Raw genomic sequence first — 13,349 nt, 5'->3', positions numbered from 1 at the left:
ATCCATAATGAAAATAAAACTGTTTCAAATAATCAGATGAAGTGTGTTGACTTTTAATTAGATCACTTAAATTAATCTGAATTGAGACAGTATTGCAAAGATAATCTGATGGGTAGCAGTGTGAATTCACAGGAAATGTATTTATCTGATAAATTATACTTTGGTGGTAATGAGCTTTAACAGTTTTAAAAGAAATGGAGCAATGGTATTAAATATTTGAGGAATGGGAGGTGCAATAAGTCAAAATAATGCCTTTTAACTGTCAAACCTATTTAAGATAGAAAATGCTGGAAGAATTCAGCAGATCAGGTTGTACCTGTGGAGAGGGTTTGAAATTAATATTTCAGATCAATGACCTTTTATCAGAACCGGAAAAAGTTGGAGAGACAGCAGGTTTTTAAGCAAATACATGGCCAGGAGAAGTGGGAAGGGAAGGAGAGAACAACAGGGATAAATGTGGAACACAAAATGGTTGGTAATGTGATGAACGAAAGAAACAGAAGGTATAAATGGGAGCAGTAATACAATTGGGTTGGATTGCACTGAAGGCTAGCCTGCAGCTCGATATAGAGAACTGATGGCAAGCTACCCTCTAAACTAAACTTGCAAATATCAGAGAATACAACTCAAGTTTGTGCAATCTTTCTTTGCAATTTAACCCTTGCAATCTAGCTACCATTCTGGTAAACTGTTCTGTATTCCCTAAGGCCAATAAATCTTTCCTAAGATCTGATGCCCAAAACTGCTCATGGTGTTTCAGGTGTGGCCTATCTCATGCTCCTTGTGCTTGTTAGTTAACTTTCACCCTTTGTGCTCAAGTGCTTCAAGTTGAAAGGAAACATTCCTTGAGGGTTTTTGATTTTTTATTGTATCTTATGTACTTACAAGGACTCTTGTGGGTTTTTGTTTTGGACTTCCCTAGACTTTGTCTCAGTGCATTGATTATATATCTACTGAATCATTGTTTTATATCGAGGTATAGAAGACGGATAATTTCAGTGAGTTCTACATAGTTCTCCCATTTTTAACAGGTCTGTGCATTTAAGGGAAAAAGTTCAATAATGTACTGTGTTTGGAAATGAGTTCACAACCATAGGTTCACCTTTGATTAGAGTGGCTGATTGATTAAGCAAGTTACAGAAACCTGATCTACTTTTAATTCCATGTGTTCTGCATTGGTGGTGTTTCAGGTCCGTATTGAACAGGTTATAGTAGCAGAGCCTGGTGCAGTTTTATTATATAAACTCTCCAATCTTCTCAAGTTTTATCACCACACTATCAGGTAAGCTGAAAAATAACATGTTATTTAGTTACTAATTCATCTGCATTTCGTTGATAGCAGGAGTTTGATTCCAGAAAATAATTACGCAGGTACCTTTCTTGGCATGTACACTGCATTCCAAGGAATGAGAGCACTAATGGAATCGGTGCTGAAAAGGGTCATTATGGAATTTTATATAGAGAAGCATTACTGACAGCAACACTATGTTGGGAACCGCTGCCTTCCCCGTTGCTGACCAGGAACTTGGCCCAAATCCAACAATAAATCACCCCAAGCTCAATGTAGAGAGGTTGCCTGTGACAACTGGTGTGGGGTGGACCAGAACAAGCATTGCATCCACTCAGTGCAGAGAGGTGGGGCTTGGGGCTATATCCTTGCTGGCACAGTGAGTGCAGACTATTGATGAGAACTGGCAGCGCCTGCTCTGTCTGTAGAGAAATCTCTGGACTGGGAAGGGCCATGTAGCCAAACAAAGCAAGGAGGAAACTGCATCTTCTGTGGTGATGAGACAGATCATAGGATCCAGGTGATCTGTCAATATGTGGAGCAGATGATGTCGGTCCCCATCAATGGCCCACATCCGCCACGCCAGCCAGGTGGAGCCCTTAGCCCCATATTTCAGAGATGAGCTACTGCACTACTTGCCTCAGCCTGCCCAATTCTAGCCCTCCATTGCTGTAGGAGCACTGGCAGAGACCAGGGGTCTATGCCAGGATTGTAGCATCCAAGTTTTGGCGCAGCAGCAAGGAGGGCAGCAGTTTGTGCAGGTTCCCAGCACAGCAGTCCACAGCCCAAGCATTAAGGTATAATGGGGTACGCACCTGGGAGTGTCTGGACTGGAGGACCATGAGCATTTGAACATATCAGCTCTGTGGGGTATTGCTGAGCAGGGTCCCAATTTACAATGGGTAAAATATGTATTTTTCTTGCAAATATTTTCTAATGCTAAAAGCTGCAAATGCTGGAAATCTGAAATAAAAACAGAAACTGCTGCAAACATTCAGCAATTCAGGCAGCATCTGTGGAAAGGGAAACGGTAATGTTGCAAGTAGGAGAGCCTACAACAGAGTCTTCAACTTGAAGCATTAAGTTCTGTTTTCTTTTCCACAGATGTTCCTAACTTGTGTTTCCATCATTTTCTGCTTTTATTGTTTTATGCTAATTGTAAAATCTGTTTGATTTTTGGTTAGAACTAAATTGATGCTGTAATGTAAGTTTGTGTATAAAATTATGAGGGACATAGGGTGAATGCACTCGGTCTTTTTCTCAGGGTTGGGGAACCCTGGGAGAGGGTAGGGTATAGGTTTGAGATGAGAGGGGAAAGATTTAATAGCAACTTAAGGGACAACTTTTTTACACAAAGGGTGGTACTCATGTGGAATGAGCTGCCAGAGGAAGTGGTTGAGGCAGGTACGATAACAACTGTTAAAAAACAGTTGGACAGGTACATAGATTGGAAAGGTTTAGAAGGTTATGGGCCAAAAGCTGGCAAATGGGACTAGCTTGGATGGGGCATCTTGGTTGGCATGGACTAGATGGGCCAAAGGGCCTGTTTCCATGCTGTACACAGTAACTCTATGAACCCTAGTCTATTGTACTCCACTCCTAGCATTCACTACTATTGAAGTTGGTAGAAAATAGGAAACCTGTGCCTATAGTTAAGCCATTAAGATATCACATGCTACAGGGAACTGATCAGAAATGGCTGAGGTATCACTTATGGAGTTCCTGCAGCTACTTTGCTAGAGATATGTTGTTTCAGCATGGACTAGCAATTTTCCACATTTGAATGATAATATGTCACAAAGCATTTCCCCACTAATTATATTCAACCAATGCTTGAAATAATGATAATCTTTTACTTTCCCCTTCCCACAGTGGAATTGTAGGAAACTGTGCTGCCACTCTGCTGACCACAATTGAAGAAATGCATGTTCTAAGCAAGAAAATGTTCTTCAATAGCCTGGGTCTTCATGCCAGTAAATTAATGGATAAGGTGATTTGTTGAAGTAACATCAATCTTTACAGTTACCTTCAGTAGATCTTCTTCCAGTATAAATTAACTGATGGTAAAAGAAAATAACTAACCGTATGTGGCTTTGGAATGTTTTCTGTTTTTCGCATTCTTTTTAGTCCTATTGCCAAAATACACATTTTTGTAAATGGGAGCTGCTGGAAGACTACAAGGGATACTTTAAAAAATCTTGCACTAATCTTAGCCTTACATGTAATGTACACAATCATGATTTGCAAAGAGGTTTGAAGTGCTTCTTGGATAACGTCTACTTTCCATTTCTACTTTTTTTTAACAATTCTGAATTGAACAAATTCCAATGTATTCATGACACATTCTTGACCACACTTCACGCTAATAGTAATGGGCCACACATGTTTCTGCCAGCACAAGCTTTCATTCTTTGTGTCTTCTGTAAAGTTATTAAAATCCAAGTCATTGGCTCTAGCTAATTAGCTACATTCAACAAAAGTTGTGATTCTGAAGTGCTAATTTTTTTTAATTATCTTATGTGACTATAAATATCTATCTGGATTCTTGTTTACTCAAACAAGTAAAATGTTAATCAGTTACAGCATGTATATGTGTGAAGGGAAAAACAATTGCAATTTGCCTGGCTTATCAATTTCACTCCATAAAGCATGTGTACTTATCAGAAAGGTGCTGCTTACCTATGTAGCATCATCCATTTCCATCTTTGCCTTATCTCAACTGTGGCCCTTATCCTTGCCTTTATTTATTGTATACAATAATTCCAATATACTCAGCCACCACCCCCCCCACCCCCCATTCAACTTTCAAAGATGAAGCTCATGCAGACCTCTGCTGCCCATATCCTAATTTTTACTGATTCATCCATTAGATTTTCTCACTAACTGGTATTGGCTCCCAGTTAGGCACTCCTTGGTTTTAACAGTTCCTCCTGTTCTGGCCTCTTGCAGAAACCAAAATGCATCGCTCCACCATCATTTATGACTTCAGCTGCTGAGATCCTAAGCTCTGGAATTCCCTCCACTAACCCCTTGACCTCACTATTTGTCTTTCCTTATTCAGAATGTTCTTTAAAACTACCTCTTTAACAAAGCTTTTGGGCATCTAATCCCAATAATTCCTGGGGTGACACAATCTGTTTGATAACATTCTTGTGAAATGAATTGGGGCTTTTCCCTACATTAAAGGTGAACAACTATAAAGGTACAAACTGATGTTTGAATTTCAATTCTCGCAGGTTGAACTACCCCCGCCTGACCTGGGACCTACCACTGCTCTGAATCACACACTATCCCTCTTGCGTGAAGTTCTTTCCTCTCACGATTCATCAGTTGTACCAATGGATGCAAGGCAAGCAGATTTTGTCCAGGTAAATTGAAGTGTACTCTGAAATTTAAGTCCTTTGACCAATGTCTCTGGAATTCTATGAATGTTTTCAATTTTGCACCTGATTATATGCCAGTAATATTTGCGGTCTTTTGACCTGCTGTAGCTGGGGTGCCAAGAACTTGGTTTTGAAAATATCAAAGCTCTTTCATTAGTTTCAACACCCTTCAGTTTTTAAATGTCAAAGAGTTTTTTTAGAGGTATTTTTGCCTCTCTAGGGTGGGGATCTCCATGTTATGGTTTGTGGCTGAGGCAACCCAACTAACTTCTGCATTCAATTATATATCGCTCATGATTTAATTTTGATATATTTCATGAAGCATTCTAAAGTCTGTTCTAAGCTTAATTTGTGGATACATTCTCAACTGGAACATCAATATTTGTTGGCATCACAGTTAAATAATCTTGAGTGGGTATGTACCCAAAGTGCCCACGAAGCTAAAAAGTTTCACTATTCTCATGCTTTGAACAACTACATAGTTTATTATATAATTGCCATTATATACCAAAATTTAAAAAAACCTGCAAACAAAGAATACCTTGTTAGTTCAAGCAGTGAACCAGACAGAAAGGAATTAATGTTTGTCAATTCCTGACTGTTTAAATCTCACAATTTTGTGTGATCACCTCTGACGCATACATTAACTTTGCAAAGGTGAATTGAAATCAAAGTTGCAAAGGGAAATGTTAAAATTAATGAAATTAAATGTCCATTTAATATACAGACATTTAAAAAAATTTACTTTTGCTTAATCATTTCAATAGTTTCCAAGTATTTTGGTTTCTGGGGCCACCAATAATTTCAAAGGGTGAGGCATGTGATCTGTTTGCTGGTTTAACATAGTTGTTTGGAAGTATATAAAACTGAATCATGATGACTGTGTTTCTCTTGCTTGCATTGCTCCCTTCCATGGGAAGCAAGCAGCCTCCATTTGGAACATCTCGTAACTGTTCTAAGATTTTTAAAAAATAATGGAATGTATACTGCCTGCAGTGGATAAATTTATAAAACAAACAGCGCATGACTTATTTATAGAACAAAGAACATTTCTGAGGCAAATAGGTGCATTACCTGTGGGCTGTGTTGGTGATGATAAAAAAAACTGACATTGAACACATATTGAAGACGTGGGATTCTGCAATTATGCTCAAACTTTGATGACTTTGTAATAAAAACTTAGGCTATTTATTCAGTCAATCATGTGAAGTATTTTACTTTCTACCACTAGGTACTTTCCTGTATAATGGACCCACTATTACAGTTGTGCACTGTATCTGCCAGTAACCTTGACACTGCTGACATGGCAACCTATATGGTAAACTCTCTGCACATGATGAAGACAACTTTAGCTCTCTTTGAATTTACTGATAAGCGCCTTGAGATGCTTCAGTTTCAGGTATATACAGCGCTCGCAAATTAGGTTTGTTTTAACAAGCTATTCATATAGTAGTTAAAAATTGTATTTAATTTTGTAATCATGAGTATGCCTGACTTGCCAAATGTCACATTGAAAATTTTGAATGTCAGCCATTCTTCTTCCTCTCTTCGTGAATATTGATTGACTTGCTCTGTATTTCAAGCGTTTACAGTTTTGATTTCATTTTGTGATTCTTTTTTAAAAAAAAAACTAAATACCTGAAGTCCTTTAAAAAGTTCCATTTGTTATCTTGAGGATTTTCTCCCTTTCTCCATTATCATTTCTGCCTATCTGCTTCACAGTTGATATATCTATTTTACTAAAATTCTTTAAATTCCTCATCTTAATGTTTCCAAACGCTTGCTGAATATCTACCAGTACACTTACAGGTTTCAGACCTTTGAAATACTGTTTCCAAAGCTATGCAGAGCTTCCTTTGACTTGTATATTAATGTTGGAGTTTACTTTTGGCTTACTGACCTTCAGTTTTGGTCATGAAGAGCTTCCTTGATATTGAGGCCTCATCATCATTTGACTTTGGCAAGCAAGCAGTGTGGTCACCAGCAGGCCTTTGGATTGGACTGAGGCATCCTCTAGCAAGTTAGGCTGAGAGGTTGGGGGGTTGCAGTTGGGGAACTGTAGAGTACCAACTTAATGTTTGAGAACATTTCTCACGGAGTCACGGAATCATGCAGTAGTAAACAGACCCTTCGACTTGCTGTGTTCCTTCAAGCCATGAAGTACCAGTTCCACTTTCTAGCACTTGGCCTGTAGCCTCCTAGGCTATGATGTTTCAAGTGTTCATCCAAATATTTCTTAAATATTGTGAATGTCTCTGCCTTTATCACACCCTCAGGTAGTGAATTCCAGATTTTAACCAGCCTCTGGGTGAAAAAAATCTTCAAGTCCCAGCTGTTTTTCCTACTTCTATGTTAAAACTATGCTGTCTAGTTATAGACACTGCTGGCAAGGGGAAAGGTTTCTCATGATCTAACCTATCTGTATGTCTCAATTTTGTATATATTTCTTATAGATGCTTTCTCTCAACCCTGCCTCCTCCCCTCCCCCCCCCTGTTCACATGCATTAGTTACAGAGAAAATTATTCCATTGTTAAATTGTTGTCAGCTGACTGGTTTTGTATCCTTAATGATTCAAATATTAAGCAATGGCCCTGGTCTCAGCCATACTTTTAGTCTGCTATGGACTTCGATTTCCACATATTTTATGTATTTGCAATTTTTTGTTTTACTTTACTGGATCTTGACAGGAATTCCTCTCAAGATTTGTTCTAAGGTGCTCCAAAGTATTATTTTTGTGTTGCTGTTATTGGGAATGTATATTTAACTTACTCATTTATTAGACTGAAAGTAGTAGCATCTACTCATTCAATTACATTTTATATTAAAGATAATTGGATAATAATAACTACCCCAAAAAAGTAATAAGTACATTAGTAATCTAGCCTCTTATTGGCAGATGATGTGCATTTCTCAAATGGAGATCAATGGATTCTGTGTGTGCTGTCACTCAAATCTGCCAGGTGACACAGAATCCAGCCCACACCTCGTGTTGGCCTCTTGCAGGATGCCCATGGTTGCACTTAATTTTTGCCACTACTCATGCTGCCAAGAAGCCTTTCAACTGTTTCTAAATGTCACTGATGATTAGAGACATTCATAAACTGTTGGGAAAAAATAATTTTAAACCTTAATGCCTCTAACTTGTGTAAATTAATGTAAGATATTAATTAAAGTTTAAAAAAAACACACACCTCACTAGTCCTTCTTAGTGACAGTCAACTGCTCCATTTAAGTGAATGGGACCAAGGTAGATCTGTGCAGAACCACCAGATGCAGTCATTGCATCCACACCAGTATTATAAATAGAGCCCATTGCATCCCTAAGTGGTAGACTGGTACAGGAGTCTGCTTGGAAAAGCTTAATGGTTTAGCTTCAGACCATTCAGGGCAGTTGAATATTGTTCAGGACATTCCTAGATGGCTCCCATAACTTAGTTAGAAAAGTATGATTATGGAATGGAAGTTGACTATTCCAATCTCAGCAATCTTGAACTTGATACAGTTTTGCATGGAAGAGAATTGGATTCTTGTAAACTAATTTTTAACATGTTGTACGTTTCTTTCTGCAGATTGAAGCCCACTTAGATACTTTAATAAATGAACAGGCCTCGTTTGTATTAACCAGGGCAGGGCTAAGTTATATTTACAACAGCGTACAACAACACAAACCAGAGCAGGTAAATATTTATTAGCATAGTTGATTACTAGCCAGGACAACCATGTATCTCACATTACTCAACCGTCTTTTGTTCAATATGTAGGGTCCCTTATCCAGTCTTGCCAATATGGATGGTGGATCATTGAAAGCTGCAATGGTAAGTGTCAAATTAAAGAAACATTATTTATCAATATTCATGAACAATAATGTACTAAATCATATTTTGCAAGGTAATCATAGTTTCAGCTAAAAGACAAACTGCTGGAAGAAATTAGCAGGCCAGGCAGGATCCTCCAGAGTTGCTGCTTGACCCGCTGAGTTCTTCCAGCAGTTTATTTTTTACTTCAGATTCCAGCAATTACATTCTCTTGTGTCTCCATTGCTTCAACCAACTCTGATACCTGTACCTATTTTGAGTCTTCATTGGCTGAAGTGCATCTCTTGTGTTGTATCCTTTACTTCTCATTAGGGATGTCTGAACTCCATAACATTTAACACTTCGATGATATATTATGGATGTCTGTAAAAATGTAGATTAAAAACCAGGGTGTTAGGAAAGACTGTTATCCTATTGAGCTTATTCTTTTGATAAACAATGCACAATCCAGACCTTCAGAATTCATCTGCTTTTCCCCCCCCAAGTTGCCTGGCATGAACTTTTGAACCCAGGGCCCTGTATTTAAATCATTTGGTAGAATTAGAGGGGAGATAAGAAAATCCTTTTCACCCAGAGGATACTGGTGTTTGACTCCTGTTTCCTGAGAGGATATTAGAGGCAGGAACCTTCATCACATTTAAGTAGTACTTGAATTTGCATTTGATAATATAACCAGATCAAGAACTAAAATGTGGGATCTGGCTGGATCTTTTTTTTTAACTAGTGTGACATAATGGATTGAATGCCCTCCTGTGATGTAAATTTTCATGATTCTATGAAAATGTCACACACTAAATAAAAGACTGTATCACACACTTGTTCATCACCAGCAGGATTGTGTGCCTGCACATTGTTCAGTTTTGGACTTATTAGACATATGCATTTATAGAATTAAACTAGGATTTTGCCATAGCATCACCTGTTTTCCATTATTTGTGCAGAAATCTGATGAATATGCATTGGATTGATGCCACTTTCTTAACTTAGTTACTTAAGAAATGAGAGCAAAAGTAGGCCATCCAGTTCCTTCAGCCTGCTTTGCGATCTAGTAAGGTAGTAGCTGATCTGATCGTTGGCGTCAACTCCACCTTTTTGTCTAATCACCATAACCTTTGACGCCCCCTATATTTGAGAATGGTTAGCATTTATTATCCATCCCTAATATTCTAAAATGATGCATCTTGCTAAGCCATTTCAGACACAGTTAAGTGTCAACCACTATGCCTGCACATTTCCAGTCGGTACTGGAAGTCTTGTGTGACAACTATTTAAAAACACGTTTCCAAGTGTATTCAAAAATGGCCAGCTTCCAATACTTTTGATGAATCACCTTATCATGCATCAACTGAAGCAGATGACTCTTTGACTTCCAATCTTTTCCACCCCAAAATGAGGGCCCTTTGCCATTTCCTGAAAGTAGTTCAGCTACAATGCAGTTTCCACCTGAAAAAAAAATGACAGGAAATCTGACAAAGAAAAACAAAAAGCACATACTAATGTGAACTTGGTCAGTGTATCTGTGTCGTGATGAAAGTGTGCTTCCTTTGTGTATTGCAACGATTCCTCCATCTTTCCCACTCTTGTGCAATGCAAAGAAAACAGAATTAATGAATCATTTTCTTTGGCAATCACAATTAGTATTTAAAAAAGAGGAATTTTGGCACATTTGTCTAAAATGTGTTTCTTTTCTCACTTCTATCATAAATCTAATCTGACCTCACTGAGTACACAAAAAGCACTTGTCTAGTCATTGTGGAGAGGAAATGGCTTCAGCAACTGCGTTGTGCCATGTGAGGCCATTTCCTTCCTGACGTGTTGGAATTTGAGTACGTCAACATGAAAACATTGAGGGGAAATCTGAGTTAAATAAGGTCATAGTTTTTGATGTGTTTATATGATAGGTTTACACTTTTAAATATGGAACACCTAAATAGACTATGTTGTCTCTTCAAGCTGTTACTAATACATGGGCATTTTCTTATAAGATTTAGACTTTTTAAGCATTAATTGACTTTTTATATGAACTAAAGTAAAAGAAGATACAGGCACTCTGATATCTGGGGGAGCCTGTGTTTGATTCCAAACCAAATCAGCTGTTTAGCAAACCGACCAAATTGATGACATCAAGAACAACATAAGATGCGTAGTCACCTTGTGATTTGCACTTGACTCTGCTACATTTCGTTTTCTGTGCCCTTACAGTACTGAAGTAAAATAAGCCTTTTTTTTTCCCCTTTTCAGCACTAATGCCATTTTATTTATTTCTTCTTAAATTACATCTTTCAGAATTTAAGTTGAGAATTGCCCAAAACATCATTGTCTATTGCTTCGCTTAGTGCTCATTATATTATTCCTATTGTGTATTTCTAATGTATTTGAAATTTATGCTGATAGAAAAATTCAATTTCCACCAATCTAGCTAAATGAAGAAATGTTAGTGCCTTATATCAATATTATAAAACTGCAGTTTAGCTACACAAAAATGATTATTGTGAGTTGTGTCTAATTTACTTGAATGCATGTGTTTTGTAGGTCCAATTTGATCGATATTTGTCTTCTCCGGATAGTCTATTAATGCCGCAACTGAATTTCATTTTGAGTGGAACACTAAAGTGAGTATATGTGGAAAGACATACAGTGACACATTAAAAGTGTAATATTGATTCTGATGATGATCTTAAACTTTTAGTATTTCTGGCAAATGTATAATCCAAGTGGAAACTGATTTAAGTATATTGATAAGGGTTAACAATAAATCACTGCTGCAAATCTGACAAAGTAGCAGGATATACTGGAATTGCATGAAAGATTAATCAGAATCTGAAATAGAAAAGGTGAGAAGTTTTGAGTGAGGTTTGGAACTTCAAATGCTTATTTTGCTTTGTCTAGTTTAGTAAAACCAACCTTCCAAAACACAAAGATGTTAAAGTGTTAGATCTGTTGACATAATTATACATGAACTTTGTTCACGTTCAGCTGTGGTAATTCCAGTCTTTGACCATTTTTGTTTTGGCCTGTAGGGAGAAGATTTTCAAGCGATCCACCGAGCTTGTGTGTGGTGCCTACAATGACATCTACACAGCAGTTATGAACCCTACCAATGAGTACAAGGAACCAACAACAATTCTGCAAAGATCCCCACAGCAAGTGCAGACACTGTTATCCTAACAACTTCTAACTGGTTTTGCCTTTGCTGATCACTGTACATTATGTATTTAGCTCTCCCTTTTAAATTAAAATTTGATTTGGTTTTCGTCAATTTGTTTCTATGATGAATTTTAGTTTTTTTTCCCCCATTTGATTTGTGCCAGAGAACCATCTTAACATTGCCGGGTGGGATTTAATCATAATCTGATTTTCAGAGATTATCATGTGTTTGGAGGGGAAGACTGTTCTGATTACTTTGTATTTGGTGCACTTTATATTTAAAAGCAGATTTGCACCGTTTTCCTACTATTAAAAGAGCCACTTCGTAAATGGAAACTGCCATGGCTGCAAACTGTTTAATATTGTCCATACTAAACCAACAAATGTAGCAATTGCTGTTATTTTCAGTTTCAGTGATTAGGAATCACTGTACAGTTAAAATCAATTGCAAGGCAAGATGATACCTCAAGAAAGAACAGAAGGGGAAGTTATTTGCAAATCATTTTCCAGCTCATTTAAATTTATAGTAAGATAGGGTAAACCAAAGGAAATTTAAAAAATTCATTTTCACCAGAAAAGTGACCTTTTAATTGCAACTTAGCTTTTGTATTCATATGCAACAAAATTTCCCTGTTTAAAATTGATTGAACTTAAGAAAACTGTATGGGTCTTCCCCAGGTTACAGCATAGTTCCATTTCTGAGAACTGTCCATAACCCAAACAGTTCACATGTCGGAAATGTGGCATTGAACAGAGTTCCCACACGGCAGAAGATGCCTGCAGCCCTGCAGCAACCAACACATCCATCCAGCTGTTCTCCCATAGGCCAATTATGCTGTACATATACAGTATTGGGCATTTGTAAACTGGGGAGAACCTGTATGGTGGAAAGAAGAACAAAGTTCTATCTTAAGTAAAAGTTAGCTCAATATTCCTGTTCAAAAATTACCTTCAAAACTGAAATTACAGAATTATTTTGTATACATCACTTAGCACTACTTGATGACAGAGTAAGTAGTAAAACAGACACTGAACAAAATTTTGTTGTCATTTTGTCTGTTGTCTATGGCAGCAAGTGGGATTTAATGTTTCATATTGTGATTATAATGCAGCATATCAGGAGTTGGAATTATAATTATTTGAAAGAGAAGATTTGTGAAAACATTTCTAATTTTCCGAATGGGTGAAGGCTAAGACCACTATAGGTTGGCAATGGGAAACCTGTGTTGTGGATCCAGCAATTATGGATCTGTCCGGAAAATTAGTCAATTATTGCTGCGGATGGAATTTAATGTTGTTGCTGAAAGTTTGCTGCTTTAGAGTTGATCATCAAAGCCAACATTCCATAAAGGCAATCACCATTCCAAAAACAACTCCAACAGTGCTTCTGGTGGTGTTGGTGGAGGGAAATGCTCCCTTTGTTCTTTTTTTCTTCTTGTCACCTATGGCAGTTATGCTGTCAAAAATTGTAAGGGAATCTTTGTAAAATAAATAAATAGATTGCAAATGATATCCAATGGGATCCATAATAATCTTGCTATTGACATTTTAGGTTACTGAGCTTTCCAAACATGCATTATATATCATTTGAGTGTTGACTCTCTTATGACTCTTGCATCTCGTCTGTGTTTTCCTTCACCACTTCTTCCCACAAACTTGCAACATACACCTGTGCATGTTTTAGTCAATTATCAGCTTATAGGAATATAGATTTT

The 13,349-nt window shown here is 37.4% G+C and overlaps 1 protein-coding gene across 1 annotated transcript in view; it reads left to right on the top strand.

Moving 5' to 3' along the window:
* cog6 (component of oligomeric golgi complex 6) overlaps positions 1-13,144 on the top strand; it is a 61,396-nt gene extending 48,252 nt beyond the window's left edge. Inside the window, exons 12-19 of the mRNA XM_052025803.1 lie at positions 1,191-1,282; positions 3,161-3,278; positions 4,525-4,656; positions 5,903-6,070; positions 8,242-8,349; positions 8,434-8,487; positions 11,020-11,099; positions 11,508-13,144. Coding sequence (XP_051881763.1) covers positions 1,191-1,282; positions 3,161-3,278; positions 4,525-4,656; positions 5,903-6,070; positions 8,242-8,349; positions 8,434-8,487; positions 11,020-11,099; positions 11,508-11,655 — 900 coding nt within the window. The 3' untranslated portion in view covers positions 11,656-13,144. The remainder of the gene's footprint in view (positions 1-1,190; positions 1,283-3,160; positions 3,279-4,524; positions 4,657-5,902; positions 6,071-8,241; positions 8,350-8,433; positions 8,488-11,019; positions 11,100-11,507) is intronic.
* Positions 13,145-13,349: the final 205 nt, after the last annotated feature.

Source organism: Pristis pectinata, chromosome 11 (assembly GCF_009764475.1).
Source record: "Pristis pectinata isolate sPriPec2 chromosome 11, sPriPec2.1.pri, whole genome shotgun sequence".
Taxonomy (NCBI): domain Eukaryota; kingdom Metazoa; phylum Chordata; class Chondrichthyes; order Rhinopristiformes; family Pristidae; genus Pristis; species Pristis pectinata.
The sequence above is the reverse complement of the archived record's forward strand: the minus strand, read 5'-3'. Positions and strand labels throughout refer to the sequence as shown.